This window comes from Anser brachyrhynchus (assembly GCF_964034855.1).
Source record: "Anser brachyrhynchus genome assembly, chromosome: Z".
Taxonomy (NCBI): Eukaryota; Metazoa; Chordata; class Aves; order Anseriformes; family Anatidae; genus Anser; species Anser brachyrhynchus.
The window spans coordinates 48,014,719-48,038,670 of record NC_137697.1 but is presented as its reverse complement, the minus strand read 5'-3'; the positions used below and the strand labels follow the sequence as shown (position 1 = coordinate 48,038,670).

The window sequence follows — 23,952 nt, the reverse complement described above, 5'->3', positions numbered from 1 at the left end:
ATTGCTAGCCTGTTCCAGTTCCTCACAAGTCTCACCATATGTGTTACAAAGCTGCTTAGCTGCTACCCTTTTCTGGGTGACACCTTGCAGCTTTGCAGCTCTCTTCTTTGGCTTTTTCTTGCTTCTGAGTGCAGACAAGATTCTCAGCTCTTTTCACATTCTTCTTTCCTGGAAGACTATGTTTCACTGTCTCAGGCTAATCAGCTGTGGAATCCAGGTAGGTCTGTAACATCCATCCACTTCACTGCAGACCCCAATTCATTTAAAAGTAAACTTCCACCAGGTGTAGAAACACCCCAGCAGAGCCTGAGGCATAACTGAGCGACTTCTACAAGGTCTTGCAACTATTGCCTAGATCTTGCGGTCTGATTTCCAACTCCTATTTATAAATTTCAGAGACTTCCACAGCATTTCTAGCATACCTGCTGAAATATTCAAGAAGTCTATTATAAATTCATTCCAATGTAGTATATGCTCAGCAACTTATTTCTGATCTAGCCTCTGTACTTTTTGCTTCAATTGATAAAGGAACTGAGGAAAATCAATTACTGATTACTGGAAGCAGCACCTTCTACTGCAAGAGTTCAAAATCTTATGTCTTGATGTTTTTTTCAGTCTAGACCATCTTGGATATCTAATTCCAGTCAGTAAGCACAGCCAGTTGTTTATGAATTAAACCACACTCTCAGTGTATTCTCAGATTTGAATTTCTCCAAACCTAGAACATTTTCACTCCAGAAGTGTGGGCAAGCAATTTGAGTTCTTGGCTTCTTCTCTGAGAGGTCTTAGATGAAATCCACTATATAGAGAATAGCCTTTCCAGGAACTGGGGATAAGAAGAAGGAAGAAGGAAGAAGGAAGAAGGAAGAAGGAAGAAGGAAGAAGGAAGAAGGAAGAAGGAAGAAGGAAGAAGGAAGAAGGAAGAAGGAAGAAGGAAGAAGGAAGAAGGAAGAAGGAAGAAGGAAGAAGGAAGAAGGAAGAAGGAAGAAGGAAGAAGGAAGAAGGAAGAAGGAAGAGGAAAGAAGAGGAAAGAAGAGGAAAGAAGAGGAAAGAAGAGGAAAGGAGGAAAGAAGAGGAAAGAAGAGGAAAGAAGAGGAAAGAAGAGGAAGAAGAAGAAGAGGAAGAGGAAAGAAGAGGAAAGAAGAGGAAGAAGAAGAAGAGGAAGAAGAGGAAGAAGAGGAAGAAGAGGAAGAAGAGGAAGAAGAGGAAGAAGAAGAAGAAGAGGAAGAAGAAGAAGAAGAAGAAGAAGAAGAGGAAAGAAGAGGAAAGAAGAGGAAAGAAGAGGAAAGAAGAAGAAGAAGAAGAAGAAGAAGAAGAAGAAGAAGAAGAAGAAGAAGAAGAAGAAGAAGACGACGAAGACGAAGACGACAAAGACGAAGACGAAGAAGAAGAAGACGAAGAAGACGAAGATGAAGAAGACGAAGAAGACGAAGAAGATGAAGAAGACGAAGAAGACGACGAAGACGAAGAAGACGACGAAGAAGAATAGTATGCACACAGTGCTAGTCTTCCTGAGCTTTAGTATATGACTAATTCATAAGTGTGTATAAGTGTATGTATTGTATGTGTATATATATGTATATATGTGTGTGTGTGTACTTTATATATATGACCATCAGAAATATCATTGAACTGGCCTGCAAGCCAGACTTCAGCACTGTGAGGAGACCTTTTAGCCTGGACACGCTTTGTACACTCAGCTTTTTCAGACTAGGAGTTTTCCAACCTGTAGCTGTGAGTGCCATGGCATCTAGCTGGCAGCGCTGTTACTAGCCCCTGCTTACCCATTATTTCATACATGTCTCCAGACCTAAAGCTGCTCGGCTGCCAGCATTTGGAGATGGAGACACGCTGAGGTGGGGCCTGTCCTCCTGCGGTGCTCCCCGTGCCAAGCACTGCACAAGGCCGAGGACGCAGCTAGCACTAGCACACAGCCGCTGCCTCTCTGCTTTGTTCAGTGTAATGCATGGGTACCTCGGATGTGTGTGGTGCATTTTTAAGACCCCCTTCATGCTGCTGCAGGGAAGGCCTATCACAGAGCTACAGGATATCCTGGGTTGGAACGGACCCACAAGGATTATGAGTCCAACTCCTGGCTGCACACAGGACCACCTAAAAATAAGCCCATGTGTCTGAGAGCATTGCTCCTTGAACTCCACCAGGCTCGCTGCCGTGACCACTGCCCTGGGCAGCCTGTCCCAGTGCCCGAGCACCCTCTGGGTGCAGAACCTTTCCTTAACACCCAGCCTGACCCTCCCCTGACCCAGCCCCATGCCGTTCCCTCGGGTCCTGTCGCTGTCCCCAGAGAGCAGAGCTCAGCGCCTGACCCTCTGCTCCCCTCGTGAGGGAGCTGCAGGCCGCCATGAGGCCTCCCCTCAGCCTGCTCTGCTCTGGGCTAAGCAAACCAAGGTGACAAACCCGTGCCGGGGCCGCGGCGAGCGGCGGGGCAGGGCCACGGACGGAAGCCACCGCCCCCGCCGTCTCCCGGGGGCGTTCTCCTCCTCTCCGCCTGCCCGGCGGGGCCGGCGTCTCTCGGTCCCGGTGCGCGGCCGGGCATCGCCGCCGCGCCGCGGGAGGCGGAGCACGGAAGGCCCATGTCGGCTCCGCGGGCCACCACGCCGGGCCCCGGCCCCGGCCCCGGCCCCGGGTCGGGGGAACCGGTGCCGGTGCACAGTCGGGCCCTGGATCTGGACCTGGGCAGCAGCACGCAGACGTCGCACCGGCTGCTGGCCTACAGCGACGCGCTGCTCTCCATCATCGCCACCGTGATGGTGAGCCCCGGGCCCGGGACGCGGCGGGGCTCGGTGGCGGGCTGCTGCCGTGCCCTGCCCGGCCGCGGAGCTTCAGGCAGCAGCCTCCCGGCCCCGAGCCCTGCAGGGTGCCGCGGGTGTTTGCCTGCCCTCCTCCCCCAGCCCAGCCCAGCCCTGCGGCGCTGCCTGGGTTTGTAGGGACCAGCTGCGGACCCGTGGGGGTGTGCGGTGAGCAGCCCTGCGAGCGGTGTATGTGGAAAAGGACGCCTTGGGGGTGGGGGAGAGGAATCGAGCCGTCTCTGTTCGGCAGAAAAATGATTTCGTCTCACAGAGCTGCGGGTTACTCCTGTATTTGTGATACACAAATAGAGGAACTCGGATAGGACTGCTACACCCATGAATATCTGCAGCCATCTAAAGTTCCTTGCAGGTTTCATTCAAGCTCTGAGACAGGAAAAGACATGCGTGTGTACTAATAGTGCTTTCTTGTTTCAGATTTTGCCTGTGGCCCACACAAAAATACATCCTGATCAGGTATCTTTTCTGTTGTTGCTTTTTGTTGTTTCTGGTATCTTTGGAAATGCATGTAACATCCTAATTTAACACCCCACTTCAGTTTGAGTTCCAAACTTTAAAAAGAAAGCTAAATAACATTAAAGCTGACAGAAATTTCCTCTAGGAGGAGGAGCTGTTGAACTCGAGGTGAAAAATTTTAAATACTGAAGATCTGTGTAATCTACAGAAGTCACGATATAAAGCCTGAATGAGATGTATATGATATACATGTCATAGATTTTATGCAGTTACTTTTGTATGAAGATAAATTACCTGTCAGACCAAAGCATCTTCCAGAAAATATCATCTCTTGTTTGTAATACATCAGTTCGAGAAGCCACTTAATGTAGTGCAACCTGGATGCTGGCTTTAAGATCAATTTAATCACAACTGTAATCAAAATTAAAAAAGGGACTACAGAAAATTAAATCAGAAAGAAGCAGGAGTGTTGGGCAATGCAATGTAATCTTTTGAGGAGATTCATGATTTTTTAATCACAATTTGTTTTTCTGCTCTTAAAAACAGAGCTAGACTCCAAACTGAATGTTTTGCCTCAGTTAGTTTAGGAAACTCAGGTGTGGTCCAAAAAATACACTGCATTAGTCTGTTTAATCCATTGCGATGTTGTGGTGGTACGTGCAGAATTGATGTGGTTGAGCCCTTCCCTGCCTCATTGTGAATAATCATCATATGAAAATCTGTAGGACGCTTTTACTTCAGAAGTCAGTGTTAAGGAAATAATAGGGATGTTTTATAGCCAGCCCTTCTCTGAAATGCATTATCACAGTAACTGCAACGTGAGAGTGCATGAATGAATCAAAGGGTGAACTGAGGTTTGGAAAGCCTAGATTTTACAGATTGAAGAGTTGTGTTGGAATATCATAGCCCATTAACTACACATTTCAGCATACTTATCAGTGTCTAATACAGTTCGTCTGCATGATGGTAAAAAAAAAAAAAGACTGGAGGAAAATTGCATTACTGGCAAGCATTTTCAAAAAATACTCTGTATGACTGCATGTCATTCCCATTCGTAAGTAATGCTAGTGCTTTCAGAAAATAACTATTTTTTCTTTCTGTCTGGGTGTCACTTTTTATTTTGTTTCAGAAACTAGGTGAAAGTGTTCAGCAACTTCTTCTAACAAAAATTGCAGTCTACTTGATGACCTTCTTAATAGTCACAGTGGCATGGGCAGCTCATGTAAGGTATGAACAAGGAAGAATGTTTAACTCCACTACAGAGTTAAAGAAAAGCTGTTGTTTAAAAGGGCAGAAGATCACCTTCTGTCTGATACATTTCTGTGTTGCTGATATATTTCTGGATTTTCTGTTTTTGGATAGTAATTATAAAAATGCACTGTAAGAAGTGCTATCCTAATCAGTGACTTAATGTATTTCTACACCATAGAAACTGTGATACAAAAAAAAAACCAACAAGCATTATATGTCTTCAAATTCAGAGTTACTCTTCATTTCACTTAATATTCTTGATGGAATTAAACTTAAAACTATGGTGAAAAAGCATGACATTTTAAGTTGTGTGATGCACATATAGAGGAATCCAGATAGGACTGCTGGCCTAAAACTTGTCTTTTTCAGTCCTCAGCAGTGCTTCTTGCAAAACTAGTTGTGATGTTGCAGATGCTGCATTTTTCAGAGCTGTGGACACTGCCACTTTGCCACTTACCCATACCTTAGTAGTCAAAAAGAAATTGATGTGCAGGCATTTTGTGGGGGTAGGGCAGCAAGCATTTTTTTTCTTCTGCCATAGTATTCTGAGGGTTTTTATTCTTAAGAACAAGGTAAGCTGGTCCTCTTTCCAAATCCATTCATTTAAAGCCAGTTTGGATTATGTTCTAATGAAGTCACTAAAAACTAAAATTAGTTTGCTTTCTTTAGAGCTCAGTTGTATGGAGGCAGTTCTAATTTGTCATTTTTTTTCCTAATAGTCCAGATTCTTGGTAATACTTCCAAGTATTTACAATAATTAAACAGCAAACAGCTATAACCCAAAGCAACGTTTTGTTTTTCAAACTTGATATACTTAACACTAGTGAACAGCTTGCAGTGTTAACAGGTGAGCTGAAATGTGGCAGTTGGTCTTTGTTTGGTGTACTTCTTTCTGGGTAAAGTGACAGCCTCTTAAAACTTAAGGAAAACAAAGTATAATTGAGCATTATTAATTTCTAAGTCAGCATATGTTAGAAAGCTGTGAATAGATAGTATAGTTTTAAAGGAAACATGGCACGGATAAATCTTACCTCTATGGTTTTGCTAAAATCCTCTCAGTCAAGCTAAAAATCAAGGCAACTCTGCAGTTTACTCTCTACAACACTGGAATCATAGGGTCATAGAATGGTTTGGGTTGGAAAGGACCTTAAAGATCATCTAATTCCTCCCCTCTTCCATGGGCAGGGACACCTCCCACTGGACCAGGTTGCTCAAAGCCCCATCCAGCCTGGCCTTGAACACTTCCAAGGATGGGACACTTCAAAGAATCGTGGCAGCGCTTTTTTGATTTATCACGTTAACAACTATTACCACTTTTTTTCTTTTAAGTAAGTGGATTGATCCTATTCTGTCAGAGGCGCAACCTGTAATTACCTCCTATCTTCCATTTTCCAAGGTGTGATATCCATTTGTAGTTCTCTGCATTGTTAGGATTTTGATGTCTTACTCGATGTGTCAGAATTGCCATCTTGATTACTTTTTCACACATGAATTGGCTCTTAACAACAGTTAAATTGACCTCACAGTAAAGATACAATTACAAGTGCAGAGGAAGGATAGAGCCAAAAAAAAATAATAAAGATAATAAGTCAGTTTGATACATCTTATGCCACTTGTCCTTCAAATAGAAATGGGGTTCTTAACTTTTCCGTGACTGAACTTGACTGTTCATATCTACCTTTTCAATTTTTTTTCTAACAAGTGACTTCCATGTATGAGTTAATGTTTTGGTAGCACTTGGTTTGGTAGCACTTGGACTGCTTGCATAAATTCTGAAGCAAAGGAAATCAGGTTCCCCTATAATACAACAGCTGTATAATTTATATGCAATGTTGTAACATGTTTTGGGAGCTGGCTTGTTCATGGTATCTTAACTTGCCTTGACAGGTTGTTTCAGGTGATAGAACTTATAGACGATGTCCTTGCTCTTCTAAATCTGGTGAGTCTTACCCAACATACTTGATGATTAGCTACCAAGTATAGGTCACTTTTTCTTTAGACTGCATGCACATGACAGAATGTTTCTAATTTAAATCAATTCCACCAAATTTCAAAGCCAAGAAGGTACAGAGAGGGTTAATTCCTCTTTGCCAAAGCACGTGTTTGATAACTAACTTGCTTTTAACTTGCACATGTTGCACTTGCATTGTAAACCAAAAGAAGATCTGCACCAGGCTAGGTGGAAGTTCATCTGAGGGAACTGAAGAGGCACCTAGGCAGAAAGATTTTGACTTTGCTGGTCTGTGTGGCTTTTTTCCTCCAGACTTGAGAAAATGAAATTTCGTGTCTTTTGTGGCAAAAATCATAGCTGTGGGTTTGAGTTGCAATTATGGTTTCAGCCATTTCTCTGCTTATGTTACCCAAAAATTCATTATGAAGCTTATTTGAAACACAATCTTAAAAAAACTATATCTGAGAGACCAGTCTTTGATGCAGTGTTTTGAGATTTACTCTTACCTGAATCTTATCTGTTGAAAATTCTTCATTTATTGGGTGTGTATTTTTAATCAGCCACCTTGTAGTATCTTGGTTACAGTTATTTATTATAACGAGATGCTGCAATGAAGAGTGTATTTTTGCTTTCAGCTAGAGTTTTGTATTTTTACTATATTGCTTAAAATTCGGTTCTCTTAACAATGCACAATTACACAGTTTATTTAACTTTTGTGACTAAAAAATACTGAGTTTAAATTCTGTAAGAACACTACAGGAATTTATGTAAGAAGAATTGTTTAAGGCATATAATTCTTCTCTAATTTAGCTTTCAAAGCAATGCGTTTCATAGAATCATAGAATGGCTTGGATTGGAGGAGACCTTAGAGATCATCCAACTCCAGCACCCCGCCATAGGCAGGGATGCCACCCACTAGATCAGGTTGGCCAAGGCCCCAAGCCTGGCCTTGAACACCTCCAGGAATCCACATCCACAGCTTCTTTGGGCAACCTGTGCCAGACTTACTACCTTTATAGTGAAGAATTTCTTCCTAATGTCTAATCTAAATCTATCCTCTTAGTTTTAAGACCATTCCCCCTTGTCCTATCATTATCTACTTGAGTAGAGTCCCTCTCCATCCTTTTAATAAGTCCCCCTTTAGGTACTGAAAGGCCACAATGAGGTCTCCCCAGAGCCTTCTCTTCTCCAGGCTGGACAGCCCCAGCTCCCTCAGCCTTTCTTCATAGGAGAGGTGCTCCAGCCCTCTGATCATCATTTCTGCCTGCTTTAGGTTTGTTTGTTTGTTTTTCCTTAGCTAATATTTGAAAAATTTATGATCAGAAATTAATGGTTTTGACAAGGGAAATCAGAAGCACCTCCTCTGGATGTGTGGTATTTTTGGCATTGCTAGTCCAGTGAGAAGTCTGTTAGGAGCCATAAGAAAAGCTTTTATCTGTGGTACTGTTAACAAAACTGTAGTATTTTCTAAAATAAGTGTGTACAGTTTGGATAGCAAACCTTAAAAGTGTGTACAGAACTGGCTGTATGTTTCAGTCATAGCTCAGCAACTTCAGAAATGTTTTTTTTTTAAGATGCAACACTTGCATTTGAGCTGTTCATGTTACATTCTTTTGCTACATGTTAAATGATGGTATTGCTTGCTTGCAGTTCACCTAGTGTTTCAGTACACTTTTTTTCTTTTCTTTAGGCTTGTATGATGATCATAACTTTCTTGCCATACACTGTAAGTACTTTTCTAAAACGTGACATATGTTTATATTACATTTTTTTTCTTTATTTGGAGAGATTATACCAAAGTATTGAGTAAGCCAGGAGAGTATTATTATAGTGTAAACCCTGAATCCATTCTAGTAGTTAATTTTATAATTAGTGCATTAATCCTTAGTTTCTTAAAATTCATCAAAAAAAGTCTTGAAGGATTTTCAGAAAATTCTTCATCTCCTGCATGTCATATGTAGGCCTGGCAGAAAATGGGTAATGTGGAAGATAAATTATAATCACGGAAAGCCATAGTTTCCTAGGTTTTATTTAAAAGAAGCAGACGAATTGAATTTCAAAGTTCACCAATGAAAATTTTGAATTTTTAAGGGAACTAAACCTGTATTTCAAACTCCTCTTTAGATAGCAGAATACTTTACTCTTATAACCTTCAGAGAGTTTTTGGTATAACTTGTGGCTCATTCAGCAGTGGTGGTTCTAGCAAACAATTATCTACCTTTTAAATCTGCAGATTCAATGTTATATGCAATTTCTGGACAGATAACCTTTAGATCCAGCAAGAATTGACCACCATAATTAGCAGAACAAAACAGTTGCTTAAAACGTTTCTTGACTTTTATTGTATGTTTAGAACAGATTTATAGGACAGGTACCTGTTTCGCCATGGATATATCTGTGTTATGTATTAACCTGCAAAGAATAAAGCTGTGGTCAGCAAAAGGGCCTTTGTCAGCAAGAGCACATACTTCTTCCTTGCCTTCAAGTGGAAATAATTTTTGGAAAGTTAGATGTGTTACCCTAACACACACTGTTACTCCCTCCTTTTTTTTTTTTTGTCTCACCTAATGAAGCTGCAGAAATTAATAGAAATTAATACAACAGACAGCCATGGAGGTAGAGAAATTAAATTCAGAAAGGTATCCTAATATCAAGAATATTCAGTTATGAATATCTTGTCTACTGAAAATGTTAAACTTTATGCTCAGCTGCAAATCAGCCTGTAGTTATTAAGAAGACATAGCATTAGAGGGGTTGAATTTTAGCAGTATCAGCATATGAGCAAAGCCTTCTGTCCAGATACCCTCTGTTGGGATGCTTGCATGTGTTTGTGGCTAGAAGCTGCTTTTAGTGGAGTTATATCAAAAAGCCAAGTGTTATTTATGTTTTAAAGTTTCAATATTGAATGAAGAATACTCCCTTTTCTCTGTTGTTATTCCTACATTGCTTCCTAACTACATGTTTGATCTGGTTGCTTTTTTTCTAGTTTTCCTTAATGGCCTCCTTTCCAGAAGTACCTTTTGGAATTTTCCTATTCAGTGTCTGTGCTGTTGTCATTGGCCTTATACAGGTATTAGAGCTATCCCCTTACATTTTCACTTTTAGAGGCTAGATTCTATTGGGCGGAACTAAAATAAGGTTTATTAACTGTGGATATAAATTGTTAAGTGTCTTTTTCTTTTGTAAAGCAGTATTTTTCAAAGCTTGCCATAAGAAAACACCTGTTAATGAGATGATTGCCACTGTCCTGTGAAACTGATATATGCAATTAAATCAGCTGATCTCAAAGTCCACAGAATTTCTTCCCTCTCTTTAAAAACACATTGACGAAATAGTAGTTGACCTTTCCTGCTGAAGTTCCCATTGAGCCACACAGTAATGGCTGAGTGAACAGAAAGAGGCTTTCTGACTCGGGACTAAGTACTTAGCACGGCACTGTTTTTTGCCTGGAACAGTGCCTTGTCACTTTCTGTTCCTTGTTGTGGAGGCCTGCCTTCTTCATGTAAGATCCACGGTCATGTCAACCTCTGCAGAGGAAACTAAAATCCTGATACACAGAGAAGTGTGAAATCTCAGAGTTTCTAAGACAGGTCCTCCATGTGGGAGTGAAAAATAAGGTTGAATGTGTTCTGGAATTTGTTGATTTATAGTTTTGTGGTTATATAGCTGAAATGCTGTGTGTACTTGTGTGTATTACCTTCAGTAATGCTCTTCTCCTTGCAGGCTGTGATAGTAGTGTATGGATTCTATCACCCACACTTACTGAATCAACAGATACAAGTGTCTGAAAATCAGAATTTCTATAAACGTCATATCTTGAAGATTATCCTAAGAGGACCGATTTTATGTTTTTTAGCAGCCATCTTTTCCTTTTTCTTTATTCCTTTGGTAAGTTCTCCCAGTTAACAGAGTACCTGGGTACAGCAGTTTGTATTATCTGTGTTTGTGTCTGTGTGTTAAAATAATGGTGTCTGTGTTAAATATGCAGACTTTCTCAGTTGCTGGCTCTATGGTGATGTAATCATGGTTGCTATTTTGTGTTGGATGTTTTCAATTCATACAGGCCAATCTGTAGTTTGATCTGTGAATTTTGCATAGGTTTTCAAAGAATATTCTGCTACAGTATTTGCTTTACTTGCTTAGGCTTGGTTTTCATAATGATTCCCTTAATTACTCTTCAGAAGCAGATCTTCTAAACTGTAACTTAGCATCTTCCTTATCATATGTCAGTGAGATAATGTGAAAGGTTACATGAAATAAATATCACATTGCACAGCTGAAGATATGTGAATATAACTGCTGCACTCACAAGGTGTAAGAACAAATTGAATAAATAGACCAGTTAGCCAACCTGCATCTCAAAACAAATGTTTTTCACTAAAGCCTGCTCTTACAGCAGCCTCGGCCACGTTTATTAAGCAGTAAGGTTGCATCTACATATTAATAACCATGGAAATTAATCAGTGTTTAAACCACAAAATTTGGGAGATGTTGAGTTACTATTGATAAAAGGTACAATTGTGAGTCCAAGCATGAAAATAACCAATTTTAATAAAATATTCTCCTCATCTCAGTCTTCCCTGTTATTTCCTTCTCCCTCTCTTGTTCACTAGTATTTTTATTTTTTTAATTAACATCAGTCAAATTAACCTCCAGGTTGCTCTTGTGTTTAGACTTGTGCAGTCTGTGAACCTCTTATGACCCACTGAGCTGTCTTTTGGACAGAAGCAGTACAGAGACAGTTACACGCTTCAAAAAGCGTGTAAAGTTCAGGACACAGACACTTAAATCATGCTGTTTTTTTAGGGAACTTGTTGAGATAGATGTATTCAAGTCTGAGAGAGATGGGGTGTTTTTGTAATAATGACTCTTCACAGAGATGCTTAACAGAGCTTCTGCCTTCATCAAAGACATAAAGGAACCAGCAGAGATTCAAACAATTTTATGAAGTATTTACTCTGTAAATACTGGTCAAAATCTGCAAAGAGCTCTGCCCTTGAGAGTATCCCTCACAGCTGTTTCTTTGCCTTAGCTTAAGAAACCTTTATATCCTCTTCCCTGCCACCACCCTCCATCGCCTTATTTCAATACATCTTTTTGTGTAGCCTGCTGGAATTACAAATGTGATTCAACCAAAGAAAGTATTTTTGTGCTTTTTTGTTTTTTTGTTTTCCAGTTTTGTTGTCTACAGCCATTCCCTGATCATGTTATTACATTGTTATCCAAATAACTTGCCAGCACAATGCAGGGGTGCTTAGGGGTTTTAGCTGGCAAACTTAACTTTTCAGGTTGAGTGGCAAGTGACAGATAATACTAGAAACATGTGATGGTTCTCCAACCTCCTGAGAAATCCTTACTGCATTTGTTAGCAGGATTATTCCCCTTCCTGTTTCAACTTAGTACTCATAGCTGGTACTAAACTAGCTATCAAAACTAAACTAGTGATAACAAAGCATTAGGCTGCACATGTAATATTCAAGGGGTGCATGTTGATTTCAGGTGAGTCATTTCCATGTCATAAAATCAAGACTTTTTTTTCCTCAATGTGATTATACCTAAAGGTTGAGAATAATAGTTTAATGTTAAACTTAGAAAGAAATTTACATTTTGATAACTAAATTTAAACTCTGTTTATTTTTCTCTCCATAGTCTTACATACTTCTTGGGCTTGTAATCGTTTTTCCACATCTCTCTCGATTCATTACGTGGTGCAAAACCAAGATTTTGGGTGAGTAAGAGCATTTCTAGGGATTATGTTCAGATATGTTATTAGGTTGTCAACATGTTATCCAAATAGCATGGAATGAAGTAATTTTAATTCTACTTCCAATTTCACCCTTGGAATACAGTGATTTGGTGTTTTATTGCTCTGCTTCCAGTTTCTCCATAGCTCCATGCTTTACCTTTAATTTACTAATATATATATGTAAGGTATACATTACAAAGTGTTTTTCTGAAAGCAAAACCTCTCTGTTTTTTGCTGAGTGATGGCTGCAGGCCATCCCTCTTCCCTTCTAAAAAAGGAGCATGAGGACAGAAAAATATAGAAAGCAAGCTCTATACCTGTATCATTTCCCAGCAGTGCTGTATGGTCCCACTTTCTCAAACTGGCAATCAACAGTATGTTTGAGAGTCTGTAACAAGCAGATATATAATTGAAACACATCTAGTGTAAGTAACTGTTCAGTGCGTTATGCCTTACTAATCTAACTGCTGTGGCCTAAAGGTTTAAATTCACACATTGCTAAAGACAGCCTAAATCCGTGCTGCCTTCCCTCATGCTCCTTGCTGAGGTTCCTTCTGCCCCCTTTCTGTCAACACTACCCATTGCATAACCATGCCAACAGCCAGTTGTGCTAATTCAGCTCTACTGAGACTCCACTGAGGAAAGATGTTGCTGGTGCCAAAATAAAAGAGGAGGTGTTACCATGCAAGCTATTTAGCCAAAAGGGGAACTGTCCCCCTTTGAGAGTAATATTAACTGACCAGAAAAATACAAAACAAATGTATGTCTTTGGAATAAGCACTGCATAGGTGAGTCAGCAGAGTAACACCTTTGTGCCTCTGCTGCTCCATTTTAGTCCAGGACAAGTCCATCTTTGTTTGCTATGAATGGTAATTTATTTTTTACTCTACCATGCAGGAGCAGGATTAGGCAGGTAGAAATGCTTTGAAACAGTTGAAGCCAGAGTCTCAGATCCAGAGAACAAATGGACAGAGATATTTTGCTGTGCCTGCTGCAACGGGGGCACTGCTGTTCACAGCCAGGTCAAGGCTGTCTTTGTCTAACCCTGTCAGGTGGCTAACATAATTTACTGCTGTATTGATTGAGATGTGTTTACACTTGCTTTTTAATTGAGTTTCTCTCTTTAATTCTGGAAACTGCAGGATTTTTCTTCATCAAATCTATACTCCTGAGGTGGTGCAGCTTGGCTAGCTGGGCAATTCAAAGCTCAGTCTTTAGGGATGAGTTTGATGTTTTCTTTAAAAGCTCCAGAGCCCCATCTTTTGGCGAAAGGCTGGATTTATTTTAAAGCAGGTGATTTCATGTGCCAGTGCAGCCCTGATTCTGCAGTGAGGTTTTTCTTCCCATGCAGTATAAGTTCTTCACAGTGTCTTTGCGGACCTGCAGTTATTAGGGCTTCCTGGGGAAGCCTTCCTGTGCCCTTCTGGCACAGCATCTGATTTGTTTAGCTCAAATATCTTGTTCAATTAGAGCTTTGGGCCCCTATTCATTTGGTGGAAATGGTCTGCCATAGGGTTTAAAGGACAGGGTTTTTTTTTGTCTCTGATGTGCTTGTCCTGTATGAAAGCAACACGAACTTCAGGGAGAGCCACAGCTGCAGAAAAAAAGTGGAATGAGTGATGTGTGGATGAACAGCACCCTTCTTTCTACGGAAAGATTTTGAGGGGTGGGGAGAAAGAAAAAGGGAGATCACAGTAGGTTTTTTGTTGTTGTTATTCCTGTTGTTTTTGTTTTTTAATGCTTTAACCACCTTGCTTTGTACTGTCTGATTTTTGTCTTTCATTAGTATACATCCGGGTTTGTTTTCCAGGTCAGAGAAATGAAGAAGAGGAACACCATAGCTTAGAAACATTTAGTTTTTACCTTAGTGAGCCTCTGAGTAAGGAACGGGTAGAAGCATTCAGCGATGGAGTCTATGCCATTGTAGCAACCTTGCTCATTTTGGATATATGGTAAGGTTTTGTGTTGCCTCTGACAATTTGTGTTAACTATAATGCCAATTCATGTCTATATGTAATATTTGAGGAAATAAAACTAACCAAACATAGTCTTTTACTTCTAAAGCCTGCAGTGATTACCTCAAGTGTGATTTTTCTGGAAAGTTACAGAACACAAACGGAAGATATTTTTAGCTCCCACATTTCAGAAGTAGTGATCATTAGTCTGTTTAATGTATATTGGGTTGGAGAGTCTTGAAGGACAAAGTTTCCTTTATGTTTGGATGTGTTTTCAGATAAAAGGCTTTTACCAACAAAATCTGTTTAGTCCCTGTGGCGGCTTTATTACATTAACCTAAAGGAAAGCCAATTTACTTTTGTGTTTCCTTTCAGACTTAATTTAATTCTTGAACTTTTATTTGAAATGCTTCGTTTGAGGTACAAATTAGAGAACTACAGAGTGGATGCCATGCCCAGATTAGAACAAAATACTTAATTGTTGCTCCAGGTGTGCTTTTATAAAACTAACATGCAAAGTAAAGTAAGTTTTCTCTCCACAGTGAAGACAATGTCCCTGATCCAAGAGAAGTGAGAGAGAAGTTTCATGGAAGCCTTCTTGAAGCTTTAAGTGAATATGGGCCAAACTATCTTGCCTACTTTGGCTCATTTGTAACAATTGGTCTCCTGTGGTTTGTCCATCACTCACTTTTCCTATATGTAACAAAAGCTACCCGATTAATGGGACTGCTTAATATACTTTCATTGGCATTCATTGGCGGGCTTCCACTGGCTTACCAGCTGACCAGTGAATTTGCAGAGAAGTCTCACAATGAAATAGAAGCCATTCAGGTCAGCTGTGTTATTACTTTCTTTGCCAGCATGTTTCAGTTTGCAATATGGACTACAGCCCTCCTGCATGAAAGGGAAACATTGCATCCTTTTGCTAGATATGGTGGCAAGGAGCATGCCTTTATGTTTGCCAAGCTGGCTCTCTACCCTTGTGTAAGCCTAGGGGCCTTCTTTCTAACATGCTTGTTAAGTGAATTTAGCACAGAAATTTTCCATCTTATGCAGATTGTAATCCCATTTGCTTTTCTTGCCTTGCGCATTTTTGTTAGAATTTCCTTAACTCTCATAAAGTCTGTGATGTCTTTCTCCAGGCGGAAGGTTGTATTGTTAGAAGAGGAGGAGGCATGTTTGTCTCCTACTGATACACTGTCCTAAATTTCCATGCAGTGCATGTGAAGTTGCAACATTAATTACAATTCTTCTAACTCACATTGTCTCGATGTGTAACCTGTATTGATCTAAATCAAAGCCTGTGTTTGCCATAACTGGGTCATACTTTAGCTGTAGCTGGTCATGCTTGAGACTGTGCAAAACCAGTAATTGAAAAAAATAAGGAGGTGGGGGAGAAGGAGCTAAGTAGGGAAGACAGAAAGCATGTTCCCCTGCCTTGACAATTACCCTTTCGGAAACAAATGCTGCTTGAAGTACAACTGCAGTGATGATCGAAGATGAAATACACAGATACCCAGCAAAATGTCTTTTTTTCAGACATGTGGTAGTCATTGTGGCAACCAAACACAGGTGTAGAAGCTGGTTATGCTGCTACAAGATAGGGAGTGAGGTTTGGAAGACATAATGGAGACCTGGTTTTCTGGATGGTGAATCACTGTAGAACATTTGTATATACAGATTGGTGGTCTCCCTTTTTATTTTATTTTTATTTTTTTATGGTTACGATGCCTCTTCTGTGTTAGCCACAAACTTGTGGTAGCATTTTGAAAACTACCTGTTTTTGAATGACTCTGAGCATAAGTTTAGACAGAAGTTGCAATCAAGACCCATATGCCTTCTCCCAGGCTGCCTGAATACAAGTTCTTCAGTCATACTTGTTCTTTCTCAAAAGGATGTATTTCACCAATGAGGATCCACGTGACTACATGAACTAGTTTTGATATATCCCAGGGAAGAAATCTCAAGAGCTGTGGGACTAGAGGTAAATTTGGAAGTCCTTACATTTCTTTTTGGCAGAGGCATTCATTTGTATCTTGAACTTAGTGCCTAACATCTTTAATGCTTTGTTTAAAAGCATTTGGGGGATTTTGGTGTTCAAAAAAAAGCACCACAAAACAAACAACAAAAAGAAAAAACAATAAAACAAAACCAAAGTGCTCTGGCAAATAATGCTTGGAGCAATGGTTAGTAAGAACAAATTCAGATATCTAGTTTCAGTTCAGATCAGTCTGAAAGCACTTGTATTTTTGGTTTGAAGCACCTTGTACTGACATCTAATCCTTAGTATTGTGTAATTCTTGTGAAAAAGTATCTTCAGATATGCAAGGAGTTTTATACCTGGTTTAGGATAAATGATTTGCAGTAGGATTCTGTGATGTGTTACGTGTTGCTCTTTCATTCTAATAACTAATAAAAGCACTTTGGGTTCTATGTTTTTGTTTCAACTGTGCAGTCAGCACGTAAGCAGTGAATATCTGTATTTGTAATAAATTTCAATCAGTTTGAAAAACAGCAAAGCTTCCAGCCCTTTATTTCTGCTTTCGCAGTTCGGTCATCTTGTTGCAAATTTTTATCTTACAGTCTTTTGTCATGGTAAGTATATATTTTAACATCAAGTTTTATCAGATATGTGTGAGTGAGCTCTGGAATAGTTTAGGTTCTGGGGTTCAGCTCAGAGAAGTTTGTTGGATGTAAAAAAAGAAAAAAACAACAAAAAAAACCTGCATGCTCTGTGATAGGTAGTTTAGATAGTCAGATTGTAAAGGCAGCATGGAAAGACACCGAAACTTTTAATAGGATGTAAAGAAAGGTTTATTCTTTTTTTGTTGGTACTTGAAGAAAGTGAGACCTGCAAGTGAATCCGACCACAGAGTTTCATTCCAGCATTTAGAGGGATGCTTTGAAGAGCAGTGAATTGCACTGAATAAATAAAAGTGACTGTATTGACTAAATAAGGCATTTTTCCTCTTTTTTTTGCCCACTTGGAAATAAATGATTTCTTCTGCAGAAAGAACTTTTTTTTCTTGTAGTCACGGTAGTAGTATTTAAACCAAATTTAGTAATGTCTCAGAACCTAAATTTGAAGGCAAACTTGACCTGAGTTTTCATATAAACAGAGTTGGTTTAAGATCATTCTGACTGACATTTTTTGTAAGTTGGAGAAACAAAATGCATTTTGGAACAAAGCATTGCTTTGAATTACAATATTCTCAGGTAGAAATAACATTTCCAAATCTAAGTTTAACAAATTATTCTCTACAGGATTACTAATGACCACAGTTTTTTTGCCTCTAGAAAAGTTAGTGACACATTTACAGTGATTATAATAATCATTATAATAATCCCAGAATCACAGAATGGATGAGGTTGAAAGGGACAGCTAGAGACTGTCTAGTCCAGCCCTGCTTGCCAAGTTACGGTTGGCTAGAGCAGGTTGCTCAGGGCTGTGTCCATTCAGACTTTGAGTATGTACACACACAGACTCCACAACCTTTCTGGTCAACGTGTTTGAATGTTTAACACGCTTAGAGTAAAAAAGTGTTGTTGTTGTTGTTGTTGTTCCATTTTAAAGTAATTTCCTGTATTTTGGTTTGTGTTCATCGTGTTTCGTTCTGTCAATGGGCACAACTAGGAAGGGACTGGCTCAGTCTTTACTCCTCCCCATCACATATTCTTAAACATTGGTAACATTTCTCCTGAGCCTTTTCCTGTGGGCTGAACAGGCCCAGCTCTCTGCCTGTTCTTGCATGAGAGATACTCCAATCTCTGTTGTCTTCATGGGCCTTTGCTGCACTTGATTTGGAACGTCCTTGTCTCTTGGGTATGGAGGATGCAGCAACTGAGCACAACACTCTAGACACGCTCTTACCAGTCACCTCTCTTCACCTGCTGGTGACACTCTTCCTAAGTCTAGGATTTTGGTTACCTTCTTTGTCCCAATAATAGTTTAAATAAAATATGAATGTGAAGAAAGAAGGAAAGTTGCAGAAAAACTTTTGTTCTAATGGCATTGGAATTGTTGCCTGTGGTACTGGTACTGCCACTCAAGAAAAACTACCTCTGAAGCTGAATAGGACAACGTGGTAATGCATGGGAGGGTATTTGTAAAGTCCATTCTCTCCATTCATAAAATTGTGATTCCAAGATGATGATAGTTTATTTTGCTCAGGCAGGTTGGCCTTAATGAATTCATGTTGAAGATGAATCCATTCAACTCATTAGAAGACGCTAACAGCAACTTTCAGGCAGCATTGTCATCACAGAATGGCTTGGGTTGGAAGGGACCTTAAAGATAATCCAACTCTAACCCCTCTGCCATGGGCAGGGACACCTCCCATCAGACCAGGTTGCCCAAAGCCCCACGCAGCCTGGCCTTGAGCACCTCCAGGGAGGGGGCTTCCACAGCTTCTCTGGGCAGCCTGTGCCAGTGCCTCACCACCCTCTGAATGAAGAATTTCTTGCTAGCGTCTAATCTAGAGCTATCCTTAGTTTAAGACCATTCCCCCTTGTTTTATCATTATCTATCTGAGTGAAGAGTCCCTTTCCAAAGCTTTAATTCATTGTAGGAATTTGGCTTGCAGACCTCTGTTTGGTAAACGTGGGGTTAGGACAGTGTCTGGTAACTGACCCCATCTGTTTGCTACTACCGAACAGGACAGGGAAGGAAACGCTTTTTTAGTGGGGAGAGATGCACAGATCTCCTCCAACTCTTATTACTTGAGATTTTATTGCAGGTAACTACACCGTGCAACGTGCTCCTCTCTCTCTTCTTCTCCTGTGAGTGACGGCGGGCGCCATTTCCAGCCGGCGGTGCGGCAGCCCCGAGCTGCTGAGAGCCCTTCTGCTGGGGCTGGAAACGCCTGGCGGGGACGGCGCCTTGGCTGTCCCCATGGAGAGGCCATGAGGAAGCCATCACCACCCCGACCGCCCTGAGGAGGAGCCGGGGCGAAACGGGATGGGACGGGGCAGGCGGGCGGTGCTTCCCCGCCTTCCTTCCACCGCCCTCCGGCCTCCACCGCCCGCCTTCTTCCGCCGCCGTCCTGCTTCCCTTCCGCTGCCCTGTCCTCGCCGAGCCGCCAGGATGATCCCTCCGGTGCAGGTCTCGCCCCTCATCAAGGTGAGGCCGCGGCGGCTCCTGCCGCCATCTCGCCCCGAGGGGAGGCGCGGTGCGGGGCCGGGCCGGGCAGGGTCGGGCTGTGCCGGGCAGGGCGGCGGGGTCTGAGCGAAGGGCGCGCCCTTGTCTCTTGCTCCCCGCAGTTCACCCGGTACTCGGCCCTGCTGATGGGGATGATCTACGGCAAGAAGCGATACGGTGAGTGCCGCACGGGGGACCCCGCAGCGACCCCGGGCTCGTCCTTGCTTCCCTGCCTCCCTCCCGCCCCGCAAGGGCACCTTGAGGCCGCCGCCGCCCGGGCGCCATTTCCCCCCGGCCCCGTGGAGCGCCGGGCGGTGCGGGTCTGTGTGGCTGCGCCTCTCCTCGCCTCTTTGTTTTGTGTTTTTTATCCCGGTTTGAGCGAGCTAGCAGGTGCGCAGCTTTCCTCCCCGAGCGTTAGGCACCGTGTCTTTAACCAACTGTGTTAACGGCAGACTACCTAAAGCCTATCGCTGAGGAGGAGAGGAGAATAGAGGCTGAGGAGAAGAAGAAGCGTGAAGAGCTCGAAAGGATCGCAAAGGAGCTTGCAGAAGGTAACTGTGCAAATTACCGGAGTCCTGACGCTGCTCCATGTTTGTCAGAGACGCCAAGCCATGGGCTGCAGGCCCTGTGCATCCACTGACCGGTGGCCAGGGCTCTGAAGGCTGGCTGGTGCTGTTGGTCCCCAAACTCTTCAGGATGTCTGTGTGTGTAGAGAAACAGGTCAAAGCGCTGTTGTAGCCTAGCAGAACTTAGGCTAGCTTAGATAGCGATCTGAATTTCCACTGAGGAAACAAATGGCTGGAAGATGTTGCTTATTCTGGAAGGAATAACTGGAGTTGCATGTTAACTGTACTCAGCTACCTCTTTTCAGCTGGATGCAGTAAACCTGTGTCCCAGTTTATCCATGCAACACAGCTCTCACAAAGGCACCTGATGGTCAAAAACAGGTGTCTTACACACCTCCTTGTGACTGCAGCTCACTTTGAAATGCAGTCGCTAGCATAGTGTTAGAGGTCAGCTTCATTTGTGGCGTCTCATGAAAAGAATATGATGAAGGTGGTCTGCTGGGATTAGCGCTGCTTCTGTATCTCATTCCTTTCTACCATACAGTATTCCTGCTGCAGCATGCTTTCCCTCTTCCTTATCAATATTTCTTGGGTCTTCTATGCTTTTCCAATATCATTAGTGTGGAATGTGTTATTAAATCTGATAAAAGGGAAGAAGGGAAGACTTGAAGATTACTGGTTAATAACCCTGGTGGTTTTTGGTGTAGTTACATGCTTAGTTACTTTTTCTGTAGGTAATACTGGCATTTGTGTTGCCCTGAATGAGGCTAATGCTGAATAAAGCCCATTAAAACTAATCACAAACAAACTACACATACATAAAATCAAATATTCAAGTTGCTGAATAGTATTCTTTAATGGAGGCATAGCTATTTTGCACAGCTCTACCATCTTAAATATGTAGCTTTCATTGAACTATTCAAATTATTTTTAAAAATATTTTCTAGTTTAGGTGGAGCTTTTTGCATTTTGGGGGACAGATGCTGTACCACAGGATTGCTACTGAATTTAGTGGTGGAATTCTGTGATGATGTCCGTAGGATGGTTAATCTATTTAAATGTCCTATAATTGCCTGTCTGCTTTCTCAGCAGCAATTTGGCATGGTTCTCCAGTACGAAAAGCAATTGTTTAACTTGATTCTTTTCAGTAGTTGAAGATTGTTTTTTAAAAATGGATAAGTGTAAGTATCTATAGTGATAACTCTTTCTTGGCTTATTTGAAGTGGCAGGTCCAAGAAACTGTCATTTACCAACGAGTAAGACCAAAAAGTGTCTTTACGCTAGAGGAAAGAAATGCACTTCTGTTGAATAAGCAGAAGTGTGAGTTACAAAAGCCAGCTAGGAAGAAATGGCATAATTAAGGGCAGCATTTGATCCTGCTAATGCTTTGCAAATTTCAGTACTGCATGGGAGTGACGAGTAGTCCTAACTATGTTTGTTTTTTCTTCCCTTCTAGCGAGTGAAGATTCCATTTTGAAATGAACATAAGATCGGATCTTAATTTCACGCCTAAATACGTGGCTAGGCTCTGAACTGTGTAGTGGTTGATGGACTCTGTATGTTATTCTATCAATAAAATACTTACAACACTTACTTACTTTTTGACTGAATTGCACTGAAAAGCAACAGAAGTACTTGCACAGTGTCGAAGGAGACATTGATCATAAGTTGTCCATTGCTGCTGCTGACAGAGCACTCCCTTGTATTCCTCTGGCATCACAGCTGGTATCCACACCTATTGCACATAGGGAGTGTTTGTGATCAGGACATCAATTGAATTTAAAATATTTTTGAGCCCGTGGAAAAGGCTGGCATTGTACTTGCTGCCTGTAATTTGTATTAATCGGATAGGCCAGAGTGTTGCTGTGATCTTTTTTCAGCTTTGTTACCAATGTGGATAATTGTGCAATTCTTGTATTGCACAGTTGCTGTCAAATTTCACTATTTTGTTGAGCCTTTTGGAAATCTGAGGAATTAGTGCTGACTTATTAATAGGTTGTTTTTAAAATGTTTGAACTCTGCAGGTACCTCACAAGATAACAGGCTGTTTTGCCTACTTAAAGGCCAACATCCTTTCAAAAGGCTTATTTTCAGGAGTTCTAAGATCTGAGTTGCTGGAAAACTCGGTGTTAGTTTATTTATTTATTTTTATTTTTAAAGCACTGGTGCTCAGGCATGTTTGTGATTCTAAGCTTTAAGCAGTCAAGCAGTGATTACGTAAAATAAAGGTTACTGAAAAAAACACCGAAATGCAACGCTGGGGGTTCAGCTGTAACTGTGTGCTTAAACAGAATGTGATTATAGTGGTATTTAAGCTGAAATACTTGCATTGTTCCAGTAAGGACTGGCCATGGAGGTCAGCATTGCTTTTAGCTGGGGGTTGCTGGGACTGGGCCTGGTTTGTGGAACAGCCGTGGTGGCCTGCCTCTCTCCAGAACACTAACCATCCCAACCTTCACGTCTTCTCGCTTTGGTGGACTCTCAGGTTCCTACCACATGCCTGGTTAAGTGCGGAGGATGCAGGAGAGGGAGAAGTTTCCATCCTCACATCCCTTTTCTTCCACTGCAGTGTTTGGGCCAGTGCTGTTTCTGTCCACTTTGGGGTCAGCTTGGTAGCCCCCCGTAGAGCTGAGCCTGTCTGTCCTGGTGAGTAAACACAGCACAACTAACACAACCAGGCCCCAGCCTGTACCGTGCAGCAGGATGGGAGCTCTGTACATAGAGGATGTGATGGAGGAAGCACGCGGGATTTCTGCAGCTCGCGCTGCCTTGAGGTGGAATGTGGTGGAGGTGGAAGTGCCACCGTGCCAATGGAGTCCTCAAAACCTGGCTGCAGGGCCGGGCAAGCAAACCTCTTGTAAAACATTTTGTGCTGGGATAATTTTTTTTTTAAAAAAGCCAATGCTAAACAGCTCTAGTAATAGTTCTTCTGAACATTATAATACATCTTGCAGTGTCCCCTCCTGCTCTCCCACTGGAGCTGAGAGCTGATTCAAAGCTGAAACTACCCCCACGGGCTCTAGGCAGATATTCAGAAAGCAGAACTAGATTACGGCACTCAACAGGGCAGTTGGTTACCTTGCCTAACTCCTTGAGCGGGAAGCAAATTGCAAGCGGTGTGGTTGTGGCGGTGCCACGAGATGGAGAAACGCCTGTTAGTGAAGGATTGCTGACCAGAAAGGACAGCAGTCCTACCCTTTTGAAAAGTGACTACGTGGTGATGACTACCATTCTGCAAAAAAATGGGTTCCACAACCCTGCCTGCGTAATATGGGAAAGTTCCCCTCAAACACCCAGCGCGTGTGAGGCACCAGGAGGGAGGGACAGAGATGAGCAAAAAGGAGGGGCAGGCTGCCCTGCAGGGAGGGAGGGAGACCCATTCCTTCCCCTTGCGCTGGAGGGAAGGGTTTCTGCTCACCAGCTGCCCCTCCTGGGCCCTTGCAGCCGATGGGAGCAGCCCCAAAAGCAACCTGGATGTGATGGGAAGATGCCTGCTAGCCTCGGAGCCAGGAGCAGCCGTGAGAAGCACAGCTGGCATCCTCGAAGTGCAGCTGCGTCCCTGAGAGCCTGGCACATCCGAGACACTCTCAGTAAGTGTGAAAACAAGAAACCGCGATGGCAAATGTGAGAAACGATCTGCAGCCAGTAACACAGGCTCAGGGGAGGATCTCGGTGAGGTAGCATTTTTATTCGGGATTGCAATGGCGGGCATCCTGCAAGCAGAAGCACACAGCAACAACTGTATCATAGCCCTATATTGCCTGTTACCCAATGCTTGATTCCTCCCGTTTCCTCACTGTCTGAGTACTACAAGTTCACATCCTACCTGACACTTATTACTATGTCCTGTATGTACAGTTTTATTTGACCAACCTTTAATTTCTCCTTTTGTTTTTGGAACTGGAGGGGTCCATGATATCGTAGCTTCTTGTTCTGGCTCATTCTGCAACTGCCTGTCTTGTTTTTCCTAGCCATCCTCTTTATTTTGGGACAGTGACACCTTTCACTGTCCCCTTATCTGCTCAACATACATCCCGCTGTTACGCCTGTGCAATCACTTTT

General features: G+C 42.0%; 2 protein-coding genes across 3 annotated transcripts; both read left to right on the top strand.

The window, feature by feature from the left end:
- Positions 1 to 2,468: 2,468 nt before the first annotated feature.
- TMEM175 (transmembrane protein 175) lies at positions 2,469 to 16,706 on the top strand. 2 transcript variants are annotated; one of them, XM_080572649.1, is made up of 11 exons: positions 2,567 to 2,771; positions 3,246 to 3,284; positions 4,414 to 4,511; positions 5,721 to 5,863; positions 6,423 to 6,474; positions 8,177 to 8,212; positions 9,473 to 9,556; positions 10,210 to 10,374; positions 12,136 to 12,214; positions 14,043 to 14,184; positions 14,730 to 16,706. In XM_080572649.1, the coding sequence occupies exons 3-11, from the start codon at positions 4,494 to 4,496 to the stop codon at positions 15,391 to 15,393; spliced, it is 1,383 nt and encodes a 460-aa protein (XP_080428775.1). In that variant the 5' UTR covers positions 2,567 to 2,771; positions 3,246 to 3,284; positions 4,414 to 4,493; the 3' UTR covers positions 15,394 to 16,706. The 2 variants fall into 2 exon arrangements, with proteins under 2 accessions (XP_080428776.1, XP_080428775.1); XM_080572650.1 differs by lacking the exon at positions 5,721 to 5,863 and having other exon boundaries at positions 2,469 to 2,771.
- Positions 16,707 to 19,127: 2,421 nt separating this feature from the next.
- On the top strand, positions 19,128 to 21,483 carry ATP5ME (ATP synthase membrane subunit e). The gene is made up of 4 exons (XM_080572651.1): positions 19,128 to 19,306; positions 19,447 to 19,501; positions 19,777 to 19,875; positions 21,347 to 21,483. The coding sequence occupies exons 1-4, from the start codon at positions 19,145 to 19,147 to the stop codon at positions 21,370 to 21,372; spliced, it is 342 nt and encodes a 113-aa protein (XP_080428777.1). The 5' UTR covers positions 19,128 to 19,144; the 3' UTR covers positions 21,373 to 21,483.
- Positions 21,484 to 23,952: the final 2,469 nt, after the last annotated feature.